At 35.7% G+C, this 24,334-nt stretch overlaps 2 protein-coding genes and 1 long non-coding RNA gene across 9 annotated transcripts; 1 reads left to right on the top strand and 2 right to left on the bottom strand.

Moving 5' to 3' along the window:
• Window positions 1-623: 623 nt before the first annotated feature.
• On the bottom strand, window positions 624-8,735 carry LOC127964567 (uncharacterized). 7 transcript variants are annotated; one of them, XM_052564795.1, is made up of 10 exons: window positions 8,574-8,735; window positions 8,078-8,116; window positions 7,725-7,961; window positions 7,144-7,488; window positions 2,202-2,534; window positions 1,868-1,972; window positions 1,690-1,755; window positions 1,437-1,511; window positions 1,328-1,356; window positions 624-1,152 (listed from the first exon to the last, which is right to left on the bottom strand). In XM_052564795.1, the coding sequence occupies exons 1-10, from the start codon at window positions 8,638-8,640 to the stop codon at window positions 1,084-1,086; spliced, it is 1,365 nt and encodes a 454-aa protein (XP_052420755.1). In that variant the 5' UTR covers window positions 8,641-8,735; the 3' UTR covers window positions 624-1,083. The 7 variants fall into 7 exon arrangements, with proteins under 7 accessions (XP_052420755.1, XP_052420758.1, XP_052420757.1 ...); XM_052564798.1 differs by lacking the exon at window positions 7,144-7,488 and adding an exon at window positions 2,702-3,046; XM_052564797.1 differs by lacking the exons at window positions 7,144-7,488; window positions 7,725-7,961 and adding exons at window positions 2,702-3,046; window positions 3,312-3,548.
• LOC127964569 (uncharacterized) lies at window positions 5,371-6,429 on the bottom strand. Its single transcript, XR_008155075.1, has 2 exons — window positions 6,048-6,429; window positions 5,371-5,921 (listed from the first exon to the last, which is right to left on the bottom strand). It is a non-coding gene; the product is annotated as an uncharacterized LOC127964569 (long non-coding RNA).
• An 8,699-nt stretch (window positions 8,736-17,434) lies between the features above and the next one.
• Window positions 17,435-24,272, top strand: LOC127965376 (putative methyltransferase DDB_G0268948). Its single transcript, XM_052566177.1, has 7 exons — window positions 17,435-17,645; window positions 17,897-18,054; window positions 22,425-22,585; window positions 22,777-22,990; window positions 23,194-23,294; window positions 23,569-23,706; window positions 23,869-24,272. The coding sequence occupies exons 2-7, from the start codon at window positions 17,920-17,922 to the stop codon at window positions 23,957-23,959; spliced, it is 840 nt and encodes a 279-aa protein (XP_052422137.1). The 5' UTR covers window positions 17,435-17,645; window positions 17,897-17,919; the 3' UTR covers window positions 23,960-24,272.
• Window positions 24,273-24,334: the final 62 nt, after the last annotated feature.

Raw genomic sequence — 24,334 nt, 5'->3', positions numbered from 1 at the left:
ATATTAATTCAAAGTCAAGGAGATTAAGTTGAGCAGAAAAGCTTTGCTTAACTAGAAAAGGTGCTGTGATTGTCAGTAGTAGAAAGTAAGACTTTGGATAAGAGTCTACCCATCTTGACCATACTCAGGGTGCTCCTCGAATAAGTCTTTATGGCTTGATGTGGTCAGGATCTTAATAAAATAGGATTATCTGAAGCCTACATTTTGGAGACAAAGGTGTGAGTCAAAGCATGTGTTAACCTTGGTTATTTTTCCCCCTAAACGCACCCCATTCTGTCAAAATCTGCCTTTCCCCTCCCCACAGAACATCATTTCTGTGCATTTGGATTCTGTCATACACTAATTCATCACTCAGTGGTTCTACTTAGCAGACCTTGACAAGCGTTTTAAAATCCCCCCACGTTTAAATAAAGACACGCATTTGTACAAAGCAGAGCAACCTTGAGTTAGTGAGGAGCATTATCCCTTGTCCATAAAGACATCCTATTCAAACTACTTTTTTCCACACTTTTGTGTTTTAGACTGAAGTACATTGAAGCTGCATGTTCTGGGTGGATTCCAGGAGGATGAAAGTGACAGACAGAGAGCGAGAGAGAAGAGGATGGGTAACTGCATTACCCTTTTTTGTACATACCCTTTTTTATTTATTATTATTATATTTCAAGTATGTTTTCAAACAGTGCCATCAAATGGCCATTTTACTAGTATACTTGCACTTACATGAAGGTGGCTGTAATACCATAACATATGTAAAGTAATAATAATATTCACTTAAGTTGATGCTTGTACACATGTGACTAACACAACATTAATTCAGGGATGCAATTATACATTTTCAGTCGGTTATGGTGATGGTTTACTGAAAGCAGTTAGATATATTTGATCACACATCACCCCTAAACCTACTCCGCTGATAGTTGATGTAGTCAGACAGCGCCATCTGCTGTTTTATAAAGAAAACGTTATACTTTCTCCATGATTCAATAGTTTGAGATTCACAAAGCTTAAATGAAACACTTTCTATAAACAAATGACAAAACTCTCTCTTCCTCTGGTTTTCATAATAATGTTGGGGAGTTATGTCTAAGTCTGGAACCTGGATTTGTCAAAAAAAATGGTTGCGTAGGTCACACTGTCTGGTGTCAAAGTTGTCTGTGGAAAGACAAGGCAAATTAACAGCAATAAATAAACAATTTTTGGGCCAAAATGACAACCACATTTGGCAGCACAATAAATTAACACCATTACTTAAATAAATTAAAATAATAGTAATAGGCTATTTTTGGACTGTAACTGGTGTATAATATTAACAAATATGTGCACTCACCTCATCTCTTTTATTTATGTTTGTTTTTCCTACAGAAAAAAAAAAAAGATATTTCAGAGAGGATGTTGTTATATAGTGTTTCACAATTCCTGAAGGGAAAAGTTCTTACCGTATCTGTTTCGTCTGATATTACGGTATATTTCAGGACTGTTTTCTCTGTTTTCCAGTGTGCTGCTGTGCTCTACTGGAAGAAGAAGAAAGCTAGACATTCAAAATACTTTGGAAAGCTTGTGAGCAAAAAAAGGCTCCAGTTAGATTATGACAATTTTCTATATACGTGTGTTTAGTAATCTCAATAAAATAAAAATATGTTGCAGCTATATAAATATATGTAAATATATATATTTAGCTGATTTGAATACCTCTGTCATTCCTCATTTGGCTGATATTGATGTAGACTGGTTCAGACTCTTGAGGGTCAGAGTGCACTGAAATGATTGCAATAGCAGGAGTAAGTAAGAAAGAAAGAAATCATTCACTCTGAAAGATTATTAAAAGACAAAAGAATGAAAACAGGAATAACTGATAGTATTTTTGTACTTGACTTTCGTTTCTTGTAACAGTAACACAAGAGAACTCCAAGCAGAATCCCAGTAAACAGAGCCAAAACACAGGATGTTGTAGCCGTTGCATGATTGTTGGTTGCTGAAAGAAAATACTGACTTTATAAGTAAGTTCAAAGTGTTTACTAACTTAATTTGTTTGTTTGTTTTGTATCTGGGACATTCTAAGCATTTTCATCTACATTATGTTACCTATAATATGTATTTTCAGGTTAAATGCACTGTATATTAATGGCTATAAATATAATGTAAATAAATCTTATTCTCAGTTAAGGTGAAGATACTATATATTAATGGTTCAGCGATATCACCTTGGTTTGTTACAGTTGAAGTTTCTGTTGACGCACATGGAGCATTTGTATTTGATAAGTTAAAGCTGCTTGTTATAGAGGCCAGAGCTCTGAGTGTATTCTCAGTAAAAACTGCACACTGCCAGTTCATCGGGTCTGTTTCACAGATCGATAGATTCACTGTGAGTTGTAACTTGTTATTGTTCTCAGTCATAATTTGCTGTTTGACTAGAACTCCTCTGTTCCTCTCCATCCTGAGCCAGACCAACCTTACTGTCTCAGTTACTTCAGAAAGCTCACAGGTAAGAACCACTGACTGATTCCTCAACACACCATCAGGGGGCTCCACTGAGACTGAAACCAACAACATGAATGACTTCTTAATGCACTGAACACATTTATAAAACAATAATTCTTTAGGTGTCTGATAATCAAATGTAAATGAAAAAATCTATGTATTTATCACAGATTGATTTATTGATTCATTTATTCATTTCTTGACTGATTTACTTTTTGCAAACCTCTGATGGTGTGTAGTGTTATTGTTGTGTAGGCTCTAGCTTCTGTAAAACAGCTGTATGTTCCAGTGTAATTGAAGTACACAGGTGAGATGTGAAAGATTAAAGCTTGACTGTTGTTTTTGGTTGAAGAACATCTCCCTGGTGCAATTGGTCCTTTTAACTGATTTTGTCTTCCTTTTTCAGAGACTATCAGATCAATCTGTGAATTAGGCCTCGGCTCCCAGGTCCACTTCAAGCTCTCATAAATCTTCCTGTTAGTATTGCAGATGAGTAATAAATCACTATTATTGGAGCTTTGTCTGTAAATGAAATGTTTTTTTAATTTCATATTTTGGGTAGATGTATCTGGAAAGAAAATTGATACCCTGGTGAATTTCAGTGAATATTTCTCGGTTAAAACTTTTCATTTTTTATGCATATTTGTGAAAGGCAAAAAAAAAAAAAGAAGAAGAAAAAAGAAAGAAAGAAAGAAAGAAAGAAAGAAAGAAAGAAAGAAAGAAAGAAAGAACACACAAGAAGAATCTTCTGCAATATTCTTAATGGAAAAAAAATATAGATCATTAAGATGATGGCATACAACTCAGAATTAACATAAAATATATATACTTACGTGGAGTGACATTAATTGTGTGTATCCTAACAGTTTTTACTCTTCCATCTTCCATCAATCTACAGTAATATCTGCCTTCACTGTGTTCATCAACAGTGTGTAAGATGATGTAGGCAGAGTTGTTGTAGATCAGTGTGGTGTTAGATATTTGTTCTCCATCTTTCTCCCAGAGCAATGTGGAGGATTCACTCAAGAGAGGAACGTCACATCGCAAAGATACGTCAGATCCACGAACGACTTTGAGAGATAAGAACTGAGTGTTAGAATCTATATAGATTTCTTAAGTTTAAAACACTTTTAAAATAATGCTTAATACTTTAAAATATTTTTTATTCTACAGAAATTCAACCAACCTTCATTTTGTGTCTGAACAGTTTGAACTGGTGGATGTTCTGTACAGAATGAATAACAGTTAAAACAATTACAATAACAAACTTTGCAGGACAAACCAAGCTGCTATCAGCCGAGGACCTGAGCAAAAGAATGTATTTACCAGCATTTTCTAAAACATTTGAACAAACAGAGGCTGCACGCTTTCTAAATAAATCTTTTTTTTTTTTATTGACAGGTAATTACTGACAGAAGACATGTTTACATTATTTTATTTTGACACTTAATTTGAATTTGATAAAAATAGAGACTGTGAAAACTGCATATTAGTGCATTATATGAATGTTCTTTAATTACTTTAATTTTAATTCTAGAGAATTAAGATTAAAATCAACAAACACCAATAGAGGGAAGAATTAAATAATATGTTGTTTATATATCTTGACATAAGAATCTCCCTCTTAAAAGACTCACCGATAGCGTGAAATCTGGAACATAATCCACTCATCAGAATAAAGATTTGAATATGTGTAAGCGGCATGATTCTTCTTTGTTGTTCCTCAGATTAGGTGAAGAACTCTGAAGAGTTTAAAGAAAGAACGAGACAGCAGATTTACTGGGCGGTGCAATATTCAGAAATCTGCCGTCATAGAAAACAATCAGCTTATGAATTTGAAACAAAATGTCCATGCGAGATACTGTACTAGATAAAACTAATACATTTTTCAGTGTTATAATGTTAAATCAAATTTAGAAGTATAAACAAATACCCTTAAAAATATTCACAGTAAAACAAAAAAAGAAAAGAAAAAGAAAAAAAGGAAAAAATTGAAATCTTCTGTTCATACATCTATTGGATAATTAATTTATCTTCTTTCAGTTAAATCAGGCATGTCTGAACACAAATATTGTCTTTAGACTTGTCTGGTTTGCACATTTAGCTCATTTCCAGAGCAGGAAATGGTTTGCTAAACTGAGCTATCTTGAGGTTTCTCAGTCACCCAAATCTGCGATCTTGATCTAAACTCACAAACGTACTAACTTTATTGAGGAGGTCTATTTTTGAAGCTCAGTCTCTTTGTAGGCACATGCACATCTAAATATTGAAATTTCAAACAACAAATGTCCGTACTTAATATTATCATTGCTACGGTCTTGTTTTAATCTAAATTTTTTTTATAATTTTTATTATTATTATTATTTTAGATTAATTTCAGCCATTGTCTTCATAAGGCCATTTCAAATGTGTCTGACAACATTGAACATTTAAACATAGTAACATAACTTTTTAAAAGCTTCAGTGCAAATAAGCAATGCAATAATTTGACATTTCTTTTAATGAATATCTCATAGTTTACCTTGCTTGAAATGTAAGTTTTTCTCACATATTCCAGGAAATACTGTGCTCCATTTTTAAAACAGTTGTGTGTTATGAAACCACAGTGGGGTTTCTTTCTGGCATGTGCGCATTTTGATTTAAGTCTGATTACTCAGAGAGAGTGTTGCATTTATGTTTTTTACTGCAAATAAACCCCAAAGAACCATTGCATACAGACAGTATGCAGAGACACCTGTACAATCTCTTTAGAGCATAAAAAAAGAATTATCAATCTTAATTCATTCTTAAAATACCATAATAAAGAATGAGTTACTTGTTTTTATTAATAACATATTAATTTGATGATTTTGATTCCATCCAATCATATATAATAAAAGAAATACAAAAAGGTTTTACATTTACATGTATTTATTTTACAGACCTTTTATCCAAAGCAACTTACAAATGTGAAATACAACAAGTGATTCCCCACATCAATGGCAATAAACTCAAATGCTAATACAAAGTTTAAAGGTACAAGACAACAATCTTGACAACAAACACAAGGCAACATTTTCAGCAATGTTGCTGTCAACAGACAGCCAGGTGAGACACAGGGCCCACACTGATCTAAATTATCCAGATAATAATGTGTTGGCCATTCAAATGGGAAAGTACCCAAGCAACATCACCCAGCAACATTGTCCAGAGAAGCTGCCCTATGTATCATCACCTTCAGACGTCATTTAAAATCATACAAGCTAGAACAGGAAGGGATTAAGGGAAAGTTAAAGGATAGGAATTTTAATCATTATTTATTTATTTTCTCGGCAGGATGCAGTTAGATTCTCACGGAAGAGATGATTTCAAGCTGTTTCTTGAATCTGCTCTGCACAGGTTCTGTACAAGTGCTGGTTCACTGCACTAGTTGAGTAGATGACTGTAGTACTGCAGTCCAACACCTTTAAATATTGAAGTGTACAAGCTTAAAGACTGTATTTAGAAATCACAACCATATACAACACATGTATCATTAGCACATCAATGACAATTTAAATGGTTATGATAGAAGGTGTTTCACAGCTAACCTCTGAACTTATAGGCTTGGTTTTAAACCAGCTGTCAGCTCCTGGAAAAATAATCATATAGTCACATATTGGTTTCACTTTATTTTGATGATCCCTTTAACATATTCTGTTAACTATAAGTAACATTGCAAGAGTGCACTGAAATGATTGCAATAGCAAGAGTAAGAATGAAATAAACCATTCACTGTTAGAGATTATTAAAGACAAAAGAGACTATTTTGAAAAGATGAATAACTGATAGTATTTTTGTACTTGACTTTCGTTTCTTGTAACAGTAACACAAGAGAACTCCAAGCAGAATCACAGTAAACAGAGCCAAAACACAGAATACTGTAGCCTTTGCATGATTGTTGACTGCTGAAAGAAAATAGAGACTTAATTAGTAAACTCAAAGTGTTAACTAACTTAATTTGTTGATTATTTTATTTTTATTTTATATATTTTTTTGTCCCTGGAACATTATAAGCATTTTCATGTATGAGCCTATAATTTGTATTAAGGTTAAATGCACTCTATATGAATGGTTATAAATATAATGTAACTAAATCTTATTCTCAGTTAAGGTGAAAATACTGTATATTAATGGTTCAGAGATATGACCTTGGTTTGTTACAGTTGAATTTTCTGTTGATATACATGGAGCATTTGTAGATGATAAGGTAAGGCTGCTTGTTATAGAGGCCAGAGCTCTGAGTGTATTCTCAGTAAAAACTGCACACTGCCAGTTCATCGGGTCTGTTTCATAGCTGGGTAGATTCACTGTGAGTTGTAACTTGGTATTGTTCTCAGTCATAATTTGCTGTTTGACTAGAACTCCTCTGTTCCTCTCCATCCTGAGCCAGACCAACCTTACTGTCTCAGTTACTTCAGAAAGCTCACAGGTAAGAACCACTGACTGCTTCCTCAACACACCATCAGGGGGCTCCACTGAGACTGAAAACAACAACATTCATTTTTAATGCACTGAACACAGGTACAAAACAATAATTCTTTAGGTGTCTGATAATCAAATGTAAATGAAAGAATCTATGTATTTATCACAGATTGATTTATTGATTCATTTATTCATTTCTTGACTGATTTACTTTTTGCAAACCTCTGATGGTGTGTAGTGTTATTGTTGTGTAGGCTCTAGCTTCTGTAAAACAGCTGTATGTTCCAGTGTAATTGAAGTACACAGGTGAGATGTGAAAGATTAAAGCTTGACTGTTGTTTTTGGTTGAAGAACATCTCCCTGGTGCAATTGGTCCTTTTAACTGATTTTGTCTTCCTTTTTCAGAGACTATCAGATCAATCTGTGAATTAGGCCTCGGCTCCCAGGTCCACTTCAAGCTCTCAAAAGTCTTCTTGTTATTTTTGCAGATGAGTAATAAATCACTATTATTGGAGCTTTGTCTGTAAATGAAATGTTTTTTTAATTTCATATTTTGGGTAGAAGTATCTGGAAAGAAAATTGATACCCTGGTGAATTTCAGTGAATATTTCTCGGGTAAAACTTTTCATTTTTTATGCATATTTGTGAAAGGCAAAAAAAAAAAAAAAAAGAAGAAGAACAAAGAAAGAAAGAAAGAAAGAACACACAAGAAGAATATTGTGCACAATTCTTAATGGGAAAAAATATAGATCATTAAGATGATGGCATACAACTCAGAATTAACATAAAATATATATACTTACGTGGAGTGACATTAATTGTGTGTATCCTAACAGTTTTTACTCTTCCATCTTCCATCAATCTACAGTAATATCTGCCTTCACTGTGTTCATCAACAGTGTGTAAGATGATGTAGGCAGAGTTGTTGTAGATCAGTGTGGTGTTAGATATTTGTTCTCCATCTTTCTCCCAGAGCAATGTGGAGGATTCACTCAAGAGAGGAACGTCACATCGCAAAGATACGTCAGATCCACGAACGACTTTGAGAGATAAGAACTGAGTGTTAGAATCTATATAGATTTCTTAAGTTTAAAACACTTTTAAAATAATGCTTAATACTTTAAAATATTTTTTATTCTACAGAAATTCAACCAACCTTCATTTTGTGTCTGAACAGTTTGAACTGGTGGATGTTCTGTACAGAATGAATAACAGTTAAAACAATTACAATAACAAACTTTGCAGGACAAACCAAGCTGCTATCAGCCGAGGACCTGAGCAAAAGAATGTATTTACCAGCATTTTCTAAAACATTTGAACAAACAGAGGCTGCACGCTTTCTAAATAAACATTGTTTTAGATTTTCTAGTGTTTGGTAACTAGTATTTTTGTTTTCATTTATTCTGAATAAATCTGTTATATGCATCTTTAAACAGATCACTTAATTTTAATTTGATAATAATGGAGATGACGAAAACAACACATTATTGTACTATATAATGTTCCCCTTTATTTATTTTTTCCCCAAATGGTTAGGATTCATATGCTGTGTACAGTAAAATAAACAAACACCAAAAGAGGTAAGAATTAAGCAATATCTAGAGATAATAATCTTCCTTTTGACACGATCACTTGGTTAACATGAGACTCACCGATAGCGTGAAATCTGGAACATAATCCACACATCAGAATAAAGATTTGAATATTTGTAACCGGCATGATTCTTCTTTGTGCCTCAGATTAAGTGAAGCACTCTGAAGAGTTTAAAGAAAGAACTAGACAGCAGATTTTACTGGGCGGTGCAATATTCAGAAATCAGAAACACTGCCAAAGGCTGTAGAAAATGAGTAAGAGGTTCAACCCTCAAACTAACAGAAACACTAGTATCTACTGTCATGTGGATGCTTAGTGGTAATAATTTCATCAGGTTCTTAAATCTTACATTAGACCTATAGATAATTCTGCAAACATCCGAACATGGTGTTTGGTTCTTTACAGAATTGTGTTTTTTAATCTTGGAGACATTAGTAATCAGCTATCACAGTGGTCACAGGTGAGTCTTAAACCTCATCTGGGTGGCTGTCGATCATATTCCTAAGCACCTGCAAACACTTCTTTAGATAATTCAGAGATTCTATTTTATTCCCTCCAAGGTTAAGATACAGCACATCTGCAACAGAACAATACATTCACAAGGAACAAATGTAAGCTGACACATAAACTTCTACTTATGATTCATAGTCAAACTAAATACCCTAGGACTAAAACATCAAACTCTAGATCACTTTGATTCATTTGACTGCACGATGATAAAATTAATTAATAATAAAACAAGTGCATATTTCTTCCCTGGAAACTGGGTTAAATGTTATTGTATACCTGACATGGGTCAGGCCCTCTTCAGTCACTTCTCAGATATCAAATACACTGAAGATAGTCCAGCAAAGACCGAAACGTTTGCTTTGCTTTGTGTGTGTGTGTGTGTGTGTACAGTAACTTTCTTTTTTGTGCACTTGAGTGTTTGTTGTGATCTCTTATGTAAATCTTCAAGAATAAACTCTTGTTCAAAAGGACCATGAACTTTGATTTTTGTTTTTTGTCATATTAAAGAGATACTTCACCTTAAAAATTAAAATGTTGTTATCATTTACTCACCCTCATGTCAGTCCAAACCTGTATGAGTTTCTTTGTTGAACATAAAATAAGAAATTTTGAAGAATGCTGGTAACGGGTAGTCGGCCCCCTTTGACTTCCATAGTAGGGAAAGAAATGGAAGTCATTGTTGGCCAAGATGGTGAATGGTGATGGTTTCTTCAAAATTGTTCTAAATAGTCCAACTAAAGAAACTCAGGCAGGTTTGAAATGACATGAGGATGAGTAAATGATTACATAATTTTTCAGTTTTAAGGTGAACTATTCCTTTAATACTAGATGCAGTGGATTTGAGAAAACTACAATTCCCTATTCATTAAAAGAGTATACAGAAATGACGACAAACATCCTTGAAATCTTTGTACATATTTTGACTGAGACGGTTCTGATAACCCCATTTTTGGGTCTTCTTAATAAAGCTTGCTGAAAATAAATATTATTTTTAGACAGGTCTGGTGTGCACGTTTGGCTCATTTCCGGAGCAGGAAATACTAAACTCAAATATCTTGAGGTTTCTCTCAGGCACAAAAAAGGTCTGTGATCTAGAGTGTGATCTAAACTCACAACCTCAACAGCTTCATTGAGGAAGTCTGTTTTTGAAACTGATTTTTAGTATGAGCTACAAACATTAATATCTTGCTCGCTCTGAGTATTATAAAGCATTAGTCTTTGTAAAGCCACGCTATATGTATATATATATAGCCTATATATAAAATCTGTAAAGGGCACAATATACTACTTATTCGGAACAATTTTCCCTATTTGTCTTTTATAAGTGTTTTAGGGTTAATGGAAAAGTTAATGCCTTAATATGAAGTTACAAGTACATTTTGTACAGTGTACATTGGAACTATGTTGAATGTAGTGAAAAGTGCTATAAATGATGCAAATACAATACCTACAGTAAAATTAAATATTAATACAGAAAATAAACTGAATACATTCTATTTGAATATAATTTGAAATGTAATTATTTCCTGTGATGCCTAACTTGAGTTTATTGCATCCATTTCTCATTTTCAATGACACATGTTTAATTTATATTTTTACAAGGTGCTTTATTGAAGAAAAAAAGTGTAGCAGGGCTACATTTATTTAAAATATATTTTTTCTGCAAGATTATTTCTTATTTTCAAGATTATTTTCAAGATTATTTATTAACTGTGATTTTTTTTATCAATTAATGTGTAGTTTCTTGATAAAAGTATTAATTACATTTAAAAAGTGGTACTGTAAATTTAATTGAACTGACCTGTTGTGATATCCCTCTCTTGACATTAAACAGTCTTCTTTAGGCTTTTCAGGAAAATTTAATAAGTAAAAAATATATACATAATTTAAAAGATAACATAAAACATAATAAATTAATTTTATTTATTTATACTTTTTTCCAGTTGTAATATTATTTAATAACTTGTATGAAAGTAGAATAGAATTGAGCCAGAACAAAATATAATGAAGAAGATGAAGAAGTGAACTTTGTTTAAAATGAATGTTAATGTTTGTGTTCCTTGTGCAGGTCTGAGGTGACTGTAATTAGACAAGAGATATAAGAAACATTTATTATTATTATTATTATTATTATTATTATTACATTCCTTTAAGCCAGACAATATTTCATATCTCAAAGTTTGCGATATAAATTACTTTCTATGGGTTTCAGTGTTCACAGAATATTGAGTAATTTTCACATGTATTTTAATCAGTACTGTATATCATTTTGCATTGTTATTTATTTTATTATTTTTAGTTCTGACTTTTGGTTAGTTGAGACATTTGTTCCAAAACTTAATCATCTTAGCTTCTTCCATTACCGGAAATAGCGTTCTACATTTAACAGTTGTGTGTCATGAAACCACACGGAGGTTTCTTTCTTGTATGTGAGCATACTGATCTAATTAAACTTGTGTTGGTGTTGCATTTATGTTTTCAATGCAAGTTTGCTTACAGAGCACAGTAGTGCATTAGTCTATTGCTTTACTATACCAAAATAATGAATGCGCATTCTATTATTTATACAAAATTAATTCAGTTTTCCATTTTGATAACTCAATAATGGTCTTAAGTGTCTTTTTTTTTTTTTTTTTTTTTTTTTTTGTTCATTGAGATCTGAAAGCTGAATAAATAAGCTTACCATTGATGTATGATTTGTTATGATCTCACAATATTTGAAAGATATAATTATTTGAAAATCTGGAATCTGAGAGTGCAAAAAAATCTAGATAATGAGAAAAATGCATTTAAAATTGTCCAAATGAATTCTTAGCAAATCACATTACTAATCAAAAATTACGTTTTTGTACATTTACAGTAGGAAAATTAGAAAATATCTTTATGGAACATGATCTTTATTTAATATCCTAATTATTTTTGGCATAAAATAAAAATAGATAATTTATATATATATATATATATATATATATATATATATATATATATGTGTGTGTGTGTGTGTGCGTGTGTGTGTGTGTGTGTGTGTGTGTGTGTGTGCGTGTGTGTGTGTGTGCGTGTGTGTGTGTGCGTGTGTGTGTGCTCTTGTTTTTGTGACATATCAGGACACAACTCTGTATAATGACAGGGGTATGACACAGGTATTACAAGGATCATACAGAATTAGTTTTTTTGAGAAAGTAAAAATTCACAAAATTTCCTGTGAGGGTTAGGGTTAGGTGTAGGGTACAGTTTGTACAGAATAAAAACCATTACGCTTATGGGATGTCCCCACTTTTCACAAAAACAAACGTGTGTCTGTGTGTGTGTTTTTGTTTGTGTGTGTGTGTGTGTGTGTGTGTGAAGCTCCCAGTGGCAAGGCTCAATTTGCTTTAATATTTGTGTGGATGATTAGATATGTCCATCACATGTAGATATTGAGATATACAAGATTGTGCTTACTGTAAATAAATCACAAACATATATACTGTAACAATCATCATTAGCAAATCAAATTGACAATCAGATAAATATTGAAATATTTATGAAAGAAGGTGTTTTACAGCAGACCTCTGAACTTGCATGTTTCGTTTTAAACCAGCTGTCAGCTCCTGGAAAAATAACCATAGTCATATAGATCAATCCGTGAATTAGACTGTGAATTACTTCAAGCTGTCATATGTTTTGGTATATTAGAATACTGGAGCTTTGTCTATAAATGGTATGATTTTACTGTTACCGTTTTGTGAATCTAAATTTTGTAATCTGGTGAATTTGAGTCAATACATCTCAGTAAATAATTTTCTAGCCATGTATGTGAAAATGCAAACCCCCTAGGCATCATTACTTTTTTTATTTAATACAGCACAAAAATAACATAAAAGAACATGCTCATATGAAGTGACATTAAGTGTGTGAATCCTAACAGTTTTTTTTTTTTTGTCATAACGTTTCCTTTTGTGAATGCCTGCTCATACCCAGTCTAAATATTAGTAAAATTTTGAATAATAATTTAGTCGTCAATAAGATGACCAACATGATGACCTTTGACCTGACGACGATGACCTCCTCATCCGTCCAGGATGATTCGTGCATTTTTTAATTGTCAGATGATATTTTCAACACCACGGAAGCTGGTAAGTGGTGTTTCATTCTCAGCTAAGTGATTTTGATATTTATTTATATTGATTTTAAATGCAGCTGCCAAACGACAAAAAAAAACAAAACAAAAAACAGCAGAATAATATTTTTTATATATTTGACATAATCTAGGGGTGCTCCGATCACGATCGGCCGATCGTTATGCGCATCTCGTCAGTAAAGCCGGTTCTCTAATCAGCGGTTAATTCCATCAGGTGCGTGATTTCACATAGAGCAGCTGTTACTACACAGAGCCGTTGTTAACTGAGAAGATGCGCGAATCCACCTCATTTTCAGCGTTTTTTGGCGCATCTTCTCAGTTAACAACGGCTCTGTGTAGTAACAGCTGCTCTATGTGAAATCACGCACCTGATGGAATTAACCGCTGATTAGAGAACCGGCTTTACTGATGAGATGCGCATAACGATCGGCCGATCGTGATCGGAGCACCCCTAATATAATCACACTCAGTGTTGTAGTCGAGTCACCAACTGTTGAGTCCGAGTCGGGTCTCAGTGTTCGAGTCCGAGTCCAAGTCCGAGTCACCAAAGAAGAGTCCGAGTCGAGTCCAAGTTGAGTCACCATTACCAGAGTTCGAGTCAGAGTCGAGTCTCGAGTCCCGTATTGGAAATGTTTTTTTTTTTTTTTTTTTAGGAAACAATAGCAACCAACTGAGTTGGTAGGCATTGAAGTCCATTATATGAAGAAAACATCATGAAATGTTTTCCTTAAAATACATAATTTAAGAAACAAACGCCATGGATACCCTGGATGGCATTGGGAGGAGTAAATGATTAGGAAATTTTAATTTTTATGTGAACTAATCCTTTAACACTGTATTACAGAAATACACTCGACGAAAAAAAAAGAAACGTGCATATTACAATGAGTGTGTGTGTGTGTGTGTGTGTGTGTGTCTGTGTGTGTGTGAGAGAGAGAGATTGTTAGTGTGTGTGACAGAGAGAGAGAGAGAGAGAGCTTTTGTTTGTGAGTGATCGAGTGATTTAGCGTGATTGGGTTTGTATGTGTTCAAGTGAATGTGTGTGACGGCACGCGCTTGGTCAGAAAGCAACGTGTAACGATAAGGGCCATTCAAATATTGCGTCTTTTGCACGCTCAAGTTCGTTATTTCCAATGTACTGTAGGCGCGCGGTATGCTCGCTCATAATGGAAGCGTATGCGCGCTCATAACGGCAGCATCCAGGCGTGTCCGCACTGTATCGAGTTAAAAACATCTCAACTTTTCAGAATGCGCAAGCGCACCGCGGGTCATGTGACAAGAACTAACCAATCAGCTTCATCCTTTCCCGCAAGTGCCCGAGCTCTTCAAGTGCGCTTTGGAAAAAAAGTAAAGTGAAAGTAAAGTGAGTGACATCAGTAAGTGTGTTGTCAAGCAAAGAGAGCGAGCGGTAGCAGTGTTTGTGAGCGGCCGGTGTCCTGCACGAAACATTTTTAAAACATTTTTAGTCAAAAACAACTTGATGAATGCTCAAGTCCGATTATATATATCCTCGAGTCCGAGTCCAAGTACGAGTCATCAGTCCACGAGTCCAAGTCGAGTCACGAGTCCAGAGAATGGAGTCTCGTCGGACTCAAGTCCAAAGAATAGTGACTCGAGTCGGACTCGAGTCCGAGTCCAGGACTCGAGTACTCCATCACTGACACTGTGGTGATTAGATCGCACAGCATCAGCTGCTAAATTCAAATCTGTGTTCGATGGCTGGCGCTGAGCCAGAGACGTTTGTACAACGCTTCATGATAACCAATCAACGGTTCTGTTGCACGAATGCAATGGCCAATCGGAGACGTGCAGAAGAGTCATCATGAAACGCTGTGTTTTTGTTCACTTGCTCGCTGACTGAATTATTTAGCGAATTCTTTCTTCAGAGAGAGAAAGAGAAAAAACTTTAAAAAATCCTGATGTGCATAATGTAATGTAAAGTGCTTCAGTGATTGTAATGGTAGTTTTTGGGAGTGCCTGAACTCTGGCTAGACTGAATGAAAATGTTATTTGATAATGTAAATGTAAGTGTTAAAATAAGTAACTTATAATATTGTTAATAAAATTTACATTAAATGCAAATTCAGTCGTATTAAAAATATTTTATGGCATGATATGGCACTTAAGTAAAAAGTCGGGGTTTTATGTGTAGTTAATAGATTACACTATACCTTTCCATTTATTGATCAAATAACAATCTACAAAGGTGCAAAACGCGTTTACACGTTTGAGAATCGAGATATTTCCTGATATATTAAGCATGTTTGGAATTGTTTTGAATAAAAAGGAAAAATAAATAAATCATAAGCCTATATAAGTTATACAGTGCTTTCATAGCATGACTCAGTTGTTTATTGTTTTGTATCAATATTTAAGGTGGACTTATTGATTAGGTGCAAGAATAGTAGTGATGGTTAAAATAATAGATTGTTAATGAAATAGTAGATTGTGACTTGTTCCTAGATGGACAGAGACTGGAAAGTAATAGATCAGATGAGGAGATGGAGATAGAGTAAGAAAAAGAGGCAAATGTAGATGCACAAGTGACAGAAAGAGCAGGTAAGCAAGCCAGGAGACAGAGACTGGTGAGAAAGAGAAAAATGTAGAGGCACAAGCGTTTTTCTATAGTTTTTACTAGAACAGCTCTTCTTAATTATTCTGTTGAACAGAGAAGAAAAAGCCATCAGGTTGGGACAATTTAAGACATTTTTATTATTAGGTTATTATTAGGCGGAAATAATTTTTCATTTTTTACTTTTAAACTTAAAATTGTCTCTTCTAATCTTTTTCTTTTTCAAAACTGCATCACAGCATTTGCTGCCGTATCAATACATAATCATCCATATCAATACGCAAATCGGCAAGGAATGCATCACAATATATTGCTGTATTGCTATTTTGAACCGCGCTATTTAAAGCCTTGTTCCATGTGCCCCTTTTATACTTTGAGCACCTGCCCCACCAAAGGTCTCTGCACGGCCCTGATCTACAGTAATATTTGCCTTCACCGTGTTCATCAACAGTGTATAAGATGATGTAGGCAGAGTTGTTGTAGATCAGTGTGGTGTTGGATATTTTTTCTCCGTCTTTCTCCCAGAGCAATGTGGAGGATTCAATCAGGAGAGGAACGTCACATCGCAAAGATACATCAGATCCACACAGAACTTTAGAAAAGTTCAATCAAAACAGAGTAAACAAATATTTTGTCTGTGTGTGTGTGTGGGGGGGGGGGGGGTAATCAATTACATCAGTCACAAACACAATTGTTACTTATATATTAAATAATAAGATGATATACATTATGTAGTTATCTGGCTAGATTTACAATGTCATAAGTGCATATCATTGTTAAATGGTTTAGAAAATTCTAAATATCTAAAAAATAATAGATTTTTTCTGGACAAATTAAACTCATTCAACAATAAAATAAAGCAAAATTATGAAAATATAGCTTTTTGTTGTTATTAGGTTCAGATTGGTAACACTAACCTTCTTGAGATTTGTAACAAAACCCACTTTTTAACATTGTTATAAAAACAGAGATGATATGCATGGTGTTGTCTTCAGTCTTATTTCTGAGAGCATGATGAAGTATAGCTGAAAGACAAGAAATGAAAGAAACGTGTTTTAGAAATTGACTCAACATCAGACCAAACAGCTACAAACAAATGTGGTAGCATGCAGCAGGATGGTCTTCAAATAATTACTTAATTGGTCTTGACTTGAGCAACTATTCCACGACTGTCCTGTTATTCACTGTACGTGTGCTATTTGTTATGCTTTTTTTTTCATTGTTGTTCAATGTAATCTCAACTTTTATTATTAAATTTCAACTATTCAAATAATGATAGCATTTTACAGACAAGTTGGTTCAGCTGAGCTATTAATTAAAGCATACCAAATGTGTCACCGCTAGATGACTGCTGCCCTCTTCTGGCAATGTTGTATAACAGTTTTTCAAAAAACACATCTGGAGCTACAGCTGGAATGGTATTGCTTACACAGTTCAAAAAAGAAGAAACATTCTATACAATATTATATGATAGATATTCCTTTGTGTGCATTAATTTGTCTACGCACTCAATCTCTCTCTCTCTCTCTCACACACACACACACACACACACACACACAGTTGTACAGTAACTCGTTCAATATGACAACTGTGACAATAGCCTAGTATTTTTAACCTTTTTCAGTTTTAACTAGGCTACATTAGCTAAATTGTTTCAGTATCGCCTGCACGAACAAAAAGCCTATTCTCGCGATATTGTTTCTGATACTATATCAAACATGGCGACCTCCGTACCACTGCGAGGTTTTGTTACAATTTACATGATGTTATTGTAATAAATTAGTTCAGCTGAGGTCCGATTTCTTTCTTTAAACCCAATTTAATGGACATCAGCTTTGAATGTTTTTATTCAGCACTGTACTATCACGCACAGCCAACAAACTGAGCAACAGAGACCAGTGAACGACACACAGCTCACTACTCCGTCCTGTGAGTTACCATGAAAACACACGCACACTGTATGACCTGACACAAGTTTCATATCTTTTTATATTTTGAAAACACGCCGTTTTATATATATATATATATATATATATATATATATATATATATATATATATATATATATATATATATATATATATATATATATATATATGTTCACTCCAAAATAGTACAGTGGTTTGTCCTGCCTCTTCGCTGTTTGTAATGTACAGTAATAATTAACTCTTATCATATAGCCCTAGTCGTGCAGACATTTCCTATGAAGATTTGCTCTGAAGTCACGATGACGGAAAGAATGTTTGAAGAGAAACAGCATGCCTCCCTCTATCAAAAATATCGATTTGAACCACCAGATGAGCTAAAAGAGCTTATTCTCCAGTACCTGGACAAAAAGGTAAGATCTGTCGTGTTACTTAGAGTTTTGTTCGTCCACGCGTCGTGTTTGTGCACGACTGCTGAATCACTGCACGTTTGTTTGTTAACTGTGAGACCCTTCCAATATGGAGCACATGGGCCTACATTATAAAACAATTTTAATATTATTGTGATAATGACAATGAACTTTTATAAGAACATATGCGGTTATAGTTATAGGCTACTACTAATAAGAGATATATAAATATAAATAAATACCATTTAAAATTATTTTTGATTCTATAAGATAGCACTTTGGGGTTTATTAGCATTTTAGTACGTCTAATATACAGCATATCATGGTAACACTATGGTACTGTTTTTAAGTGTGGTGTCGCCAACTGTCCTGTGTGTGGCACTAGTGGGATGTTTAAGGGCTGACAAGAACAAAAGGAGTACCGTTTTTAGTGTAACGATCAGTGTTTGTAAGTTACCTGTGTGCAGTGTTGGGAAGGTTACTTTGGAAACGTAGTAGGTTACAGATTACGAGTTACCTTATTTAAAATGTAATATTAGTGTAACTTTTTCAATAACTTTATTAATGTAACTGATTACTTTTGATTACTTTTTGATTACTTTTCAAAATCTTTATTTTCCACTGTTAATCATTTTCAAACATGTACACCATGGGTTAACCTTAAAGTAGTCTTCAACTATGTCAGACTTTCAAAATCTATCATCACTTGAATTAAGATCAAATTTGAACACATCTACCACAAAATCAGTTTAGTTCTGCCTTTTACTTTAAGATTGATCTGAAGTTTAATGCAGATTTAAAATCATAATTGTTTAGTGAAACTGTTGTTGAAACCAAATATGTGTGTGCATAATTACAGGAAATACTGCTTCTAACAATATAATAAAAAATCATAAATAAAAGTATATACATCAACTCAAATAAGGTTATCTAATAAGCATGTGTCCTATTCTGTGTACTAAACTCCTGAAACACTGCTGTCTCTTTGTATATGATGAAAGTTTTCTCAAAACAAGTTAAATGCTCATGAAGTGATTCAGAGCAGTTCTAGAGATTATATTTATGTGTTCATGTACTCATACAGTATATTGAGGCGGCAGAGGTTGAAAACACTGCATGCTTCAGTAGGCCTATGTGTAGTAAGTCTTTGCCATTAATTTCCACGAAGGGCGGATTAGGAAAAAAATTCAGACCAGGAAATCTCAAACTCATACAAACAAAATCATGGACAGCACTAATTTTTGTATGGACCTGACATAAAAAAAGGTTTCAATCTTTAGTTTGGGGACATGGAAAATAATGAAAAGTTATCTCCTGAACGTTCCCGGTTACTTAACTGTAACCTTGCTCCCTGAGAAAGCGGAACGAGATGCTGTGCTGCTCAGCGCATTGGGAAACGTCTTAATCGTGACCAGCTGTGAATAATGTGTGTAACACGTCAATAGAATTGACCCGGAGGTAATATAGCCTCTGTTGATGACGTCATCGGAACACGCCTGCAACACGGGGCTATAAATAGATAAGCCACAGGTGCATCAACAGGATATTTTGTCTGAAGAGCCGTCCTAGGACATCTTCAGCACGGCAACGCAGCGCAGCATCTTGTTCTGCTTTCTCAGGGAACTAGGTTACAGTTAAGTGACCGGGAACGTTCTCTTTCGAAAGCTATAGTCGATGCTGTGCTGCTCAGCGCATTGGGAAAGAGAATACCCACAACACCGTGTTTGAAAATGCCTGGACCCCTAAGGTTTTGCAGGTGTGCTACAAAACCACAAGAAGGCCTCAGATATTAGCATGTGATTGTTGACTCAAGGACATGAGAGCCCGGAGTAGAATGAACATCCAAACTATAAAATCTTATGAATGTGTGCGGATAGAACCAACCTGCCGCATCACAAACCTGCTGTAAGGGGGCACCCCTTGCTAAAGCACTAGAGGACCCGACCCCCCTGGTGGAGTGAGCTCGAAGACCTATGGGCGAAGCTTGACCGCGCGCCTCATAAGCAAGAGCAATAGCATCCCTGACCCAATGAGACATGGTCTGCTTGGTGGCAGCTCCTCCTCTGTTACCCCACCATATTAGGTGAATAGTTGCTCTGACTTGCGCAACTGATAAGTGTGGTGGATGTACGTCTGAAGAGCACGCACTGGACACAGTCTAAGATTTCTTCTTCTCCAGCGTTATGAACGGCGGAGGGCAGAAGGCCTCTAGAATGACCAGATGTACATCTGAAAATGAAACCTTAGGCAGGTAATCAGGATGAGGATGCAAAATCACTTTACTATTCCTGGAGCAAATTCTAAACATGATGGCGAGATGGACAGAGCCTGTATATCCCCAATTCTCATTAAAGAAGTTATTGCCATGAGAAAAAAACATTTTTAGAGTCAGAAGTTTATCAGATGCTGATTCTAAAGGTTCAAAAGGGGGTTTCAACCAGACCCTCGAGAACTATAGCTAAGTCCCAAGAAGGCATCTTGGTTTTTGCTGTACGCCTCAGTCGCCTGGCCCCACGCAAAGTGAGAGAGCAGAGGGTGGCTCCCGAGAGGCACCCCGTCAACCAAGGCGTGGCAAGCCGAATAAACCCTTACGAGTGTCAGGGCATGTGCCTATTGATAACTTCTCTTGCATGAAGTCCAGAACTGAAGCAATCTGGCAGTTGACTGGATCTACATTGTGTACAACACATCTAGTGGAGGAAGACTTAGCACTTAGAATGGTGTCAATAACATCCGGCGAAAGCCCGGTGTTTCTCAATTGGCACCCATCAGGGGCCAAACATGAAGATTCCACCGGCCAGGCCTGGGATGGAATATCGTGCCCTCTGCCTGAGACAGAAGGTCCCTCCTCTCCGGAATTGCCCATGCCGAGCCGTCGAGGAGAGATACTATCTCTGAGAACAACACTCTGTTCGGTCAACGTGGTGCTATCAGCAAGAAGCAAGACCCTTGTTGGCGAACTCTGGCTAGAACTCCCGGGAGCAGAGAAACATTGGGCCATTTTGGGCCATGTGTGTGCCATCGCATCCAGACCCAGGGGGGCTGGGTGACCCAGAGAGAAGTAGAGGGGACATTGCACTGTCTGTTGGGAGGCGAAGAGGTCCACCTCCGCTTTGTAAAAAAATGTCCAAATCTGTTTAACTACTTACGGGTGGAGTTTCCATTCCCCCGTTGGTAGTGTCTGTCTGGACAGTAAATCTGCTCCCACATAGAATGTAAACAGCCCTGATTGACACGAACACGATTGTCATAGACCCAAAGAAAAATCTGCCTTGCTATTCTGTTCAGATTGCATGAGCGCAGACCTCCCTGGTAATTTATATAAGAGACTGTCATTGTGTTGTCCACCCATACTAGGACATGACAGCCTCTCAATTGATGGAGAAAATATTTCAGAGCCAGAAATATGGCCATCAGCTAGCGGCAATTAATGTGCCAAATGAGCTGTTGACCCTCCCATCCCACTTGGGGTGGCCAACAAAGACCGCTCCCCAGCCCATCAGCGAGGCATTCTTCGTTTGCAGTCTGCGACGACACGGCGCCCCTAGAGTGGGACCCAAGGCACGGAACTGGGCTCTGAGCCACAGAGTGTACGAAGCCTGAGGCGTGTCACTTTTATTTGCTTTTGAGGATTGGCTCTTGGATGAGATCCTCTGGATTTTAGCCACAACTGAAACAGTCTCATGTGCAACAGCCCCAGAGCAATCACCGTAGATGCTGGAGCCATGAAACCTAACATCATTTGGTACTGATGAGCAGTGCGATCTTGGCCTAGCCTGACCTCGCTCATGGTCTGCCGAATGGTCTCAATTCGAGACAGTTTTGCCCACATCGTGATCGAAACCCGACATAAGTCGTTCTCTGGGCCGGACAAAGAACACTTTTCTTGGTGTTGAGTCTCAACCCTAGAGAAACTATATGAGCTAACAGTCTCTGTGTTGTAGTGCCATCTCTTGGGATTGTGCTAGTATTAACCAATCATTGATGTAATTCAAAATGCAAATGCTCTGAGGGGAAGACAGAACCAGGTGGAGAATGACTAGCCAAGACAAAAGGAGGAGCTCCTTCCTAAACGAGGGACTACATCTGTAACATGGATATGCGTTTTTAACCACTACAGTTTTAAAACAACGATTTTTCATTTCTTTTCAACTGAGGAAATAAATAGGTACTGTAAACATCTTGAATGACATGGGAGGTGAGTAAATTATCAGGAAATTTTCATTTGAGAGTGGACAAATCCTTTAACACCTCTGAAGTCACACCAAAAGAAACTAATGTTACAAAACCTATGCCAATAAATGATTTATTGTATATTAAAAAAAAAAGTTATTCTCTCATAAAATGTTTAATAGTAAACACTTGCTTCTCAGAAAGGAAAGCCCCATCAGCTGGCTGTGGATTTGGGTTGTGGAACAGGACAGAACTCTCGTCCCCTGACGGCATATTTTGAGCAGGTAGTGGGTATTGATGTCAGTAAATCTCAGGTGGAGCAGGCAAGAGCAGTGCCAGGGTTCCCTAACCTCAGCTACAGGTCAGTAATGCATGGTTCTACCCTTCCTTAAAAAATATTTGATCTGATAATGTAAAAGATATGGAACAATGACCATTAGACTTTTGCATAAGTTTAAAGACCAGATTAGGTTTTTTGAGACAACAGTGTGCAATAAAGTGCTAAAAGATGACTGTGGTCTCGTCCCTATCATGTTTATCATAAAATGACAGAGTAGGCACAGCAGAGGAGCTGCCATTCCCAGACAGCTCAGTGGACCTGCTGACGGCTGCAACTGCAGCTCATTGGTTTGATGCTGAATGTTTCATAAAGGAGGCTACACGTGTCCTGAAGCCACGTGGCTGCTTGGCTCTCTTTGGTGATGGAGACGATATGAAAATACACTATGAATCCTGTGGCAATCGCCTTAATAACATATATGAGGAAGTAAGCCTATTCCATATGTTTATATATATCAATGAAACAAGAGTATCTAGAGAGCAAGTATAGTAAATTGTTTAATATGTAAATACCAAAGCTTCAGCTTACTGAATGCATGTTTAGCAACTTTAACTTTTGCAAGACATTTCACTAAAGGTTAAATATGCTCATAATAACTGCTAACTGCATGCTTATATAATTTATCATAGGTAATGCAAATACTGCTGCCTTATACGAGCAGTAAGGTAACTGGAGCCAACCGTAAGCTAAAGGACTTATTTGAAGCCATACCCTTCCCAGATAAAGAGAGGTAAACTGCACTGCACTCAGTGTAAAGAATAATTAGCCATCCGTGTCAATGAGCCTCTACAAAAATCTGCCCGTCACATTTTCTTTCTTTTGTATAGGTACATTTGTGTGTAAATAAAACATTATTATTTTATTATTATGTTATTAAAAAAAATAATAATAATGAATTCTAAAAGCATTGTATCTTACATGTTTTGTTTTAAATAATGTCATCACTGACATGAGTTGCTGTTGTAGATTCTAATAATTGTGTAATAATCTACTGTCTTTGTAAGGATTGAAATAATTCCAGTAAAGAGACAGCTGAGCATCAAGAATGTAATTGGATTTATTCAGACGTTCTCCATGTACCAGGCCTTTCTGAGAGCCGATCCAAGCGCTGCAACCGCACTGCTGGAGAGAACAACATCACGGTAATTACTTCTTTCTGAGAAATTTCAACACTTCAGGCGGTTCTACTGTCATGCAACGTTGACTGTATAACAAAAATTAGATTGCATTTTTCTTATTAAAGGAAATTAGCCTTTTGACATTTATAGATCATGTTGTTTTTCTTGTCACTTATTCTGTTCCAGTATTCTAGAGGAGATGAAAGTGTCATCGACAGAGGCCGAAGTTGACATTATAATGGAGTACTTCTGTGTGCTTGCATGTAAACCTGAGTGACACATGACTCAATCACCTGCACTATCGTCCCAAGTGTTTAGCTAGTTCCTACAAAAGGTTTAATCACTTTCTTAATTGCGTTGTTAGCAAATTTGTGGTCTTACAAACAGTTTTTTTTTTTTTTTTTTATAATTACACATGAAAGATTCTGAAAATATATTTGCACTATGCATTATGATGTTGCATAGTGCTAATTAGAATTAATTTCATCTACAGCATGCAGGCATTGATATAATGTTGTTTAAAATATTTTTTTTTTCTTTTTTTGCACTTGTGTAGTTTGTTCACATGAATAGTAAAAAATTCCCTGGTTGTCAAAGACTTGTTTACTCTATCTAGGTGTTGTAAACATTTGAATTAATCATTCTTAATGTG

This window comes from Carassius gibelio, chromosome B9, assembly GCF_023724105.1.
Source record: "Carassius gibelio isolate Cgi1373 ecotype wild population from Czech Republic chromosome B9, carGib1.2-hapl.c, whole genome shotgun sequence".
Lineage (NCBI taxonomy): Eukaryota > Metazoa > Chordata > Actinopteri > Cypriniformes > Cyprinidae > Carassius > Carassius gibelio.
The sequence above is the reverse complement of the archived record's forward strand: the minus strand, read 5'-3'. Positions and strand labels throughout refer to the sequence as shown.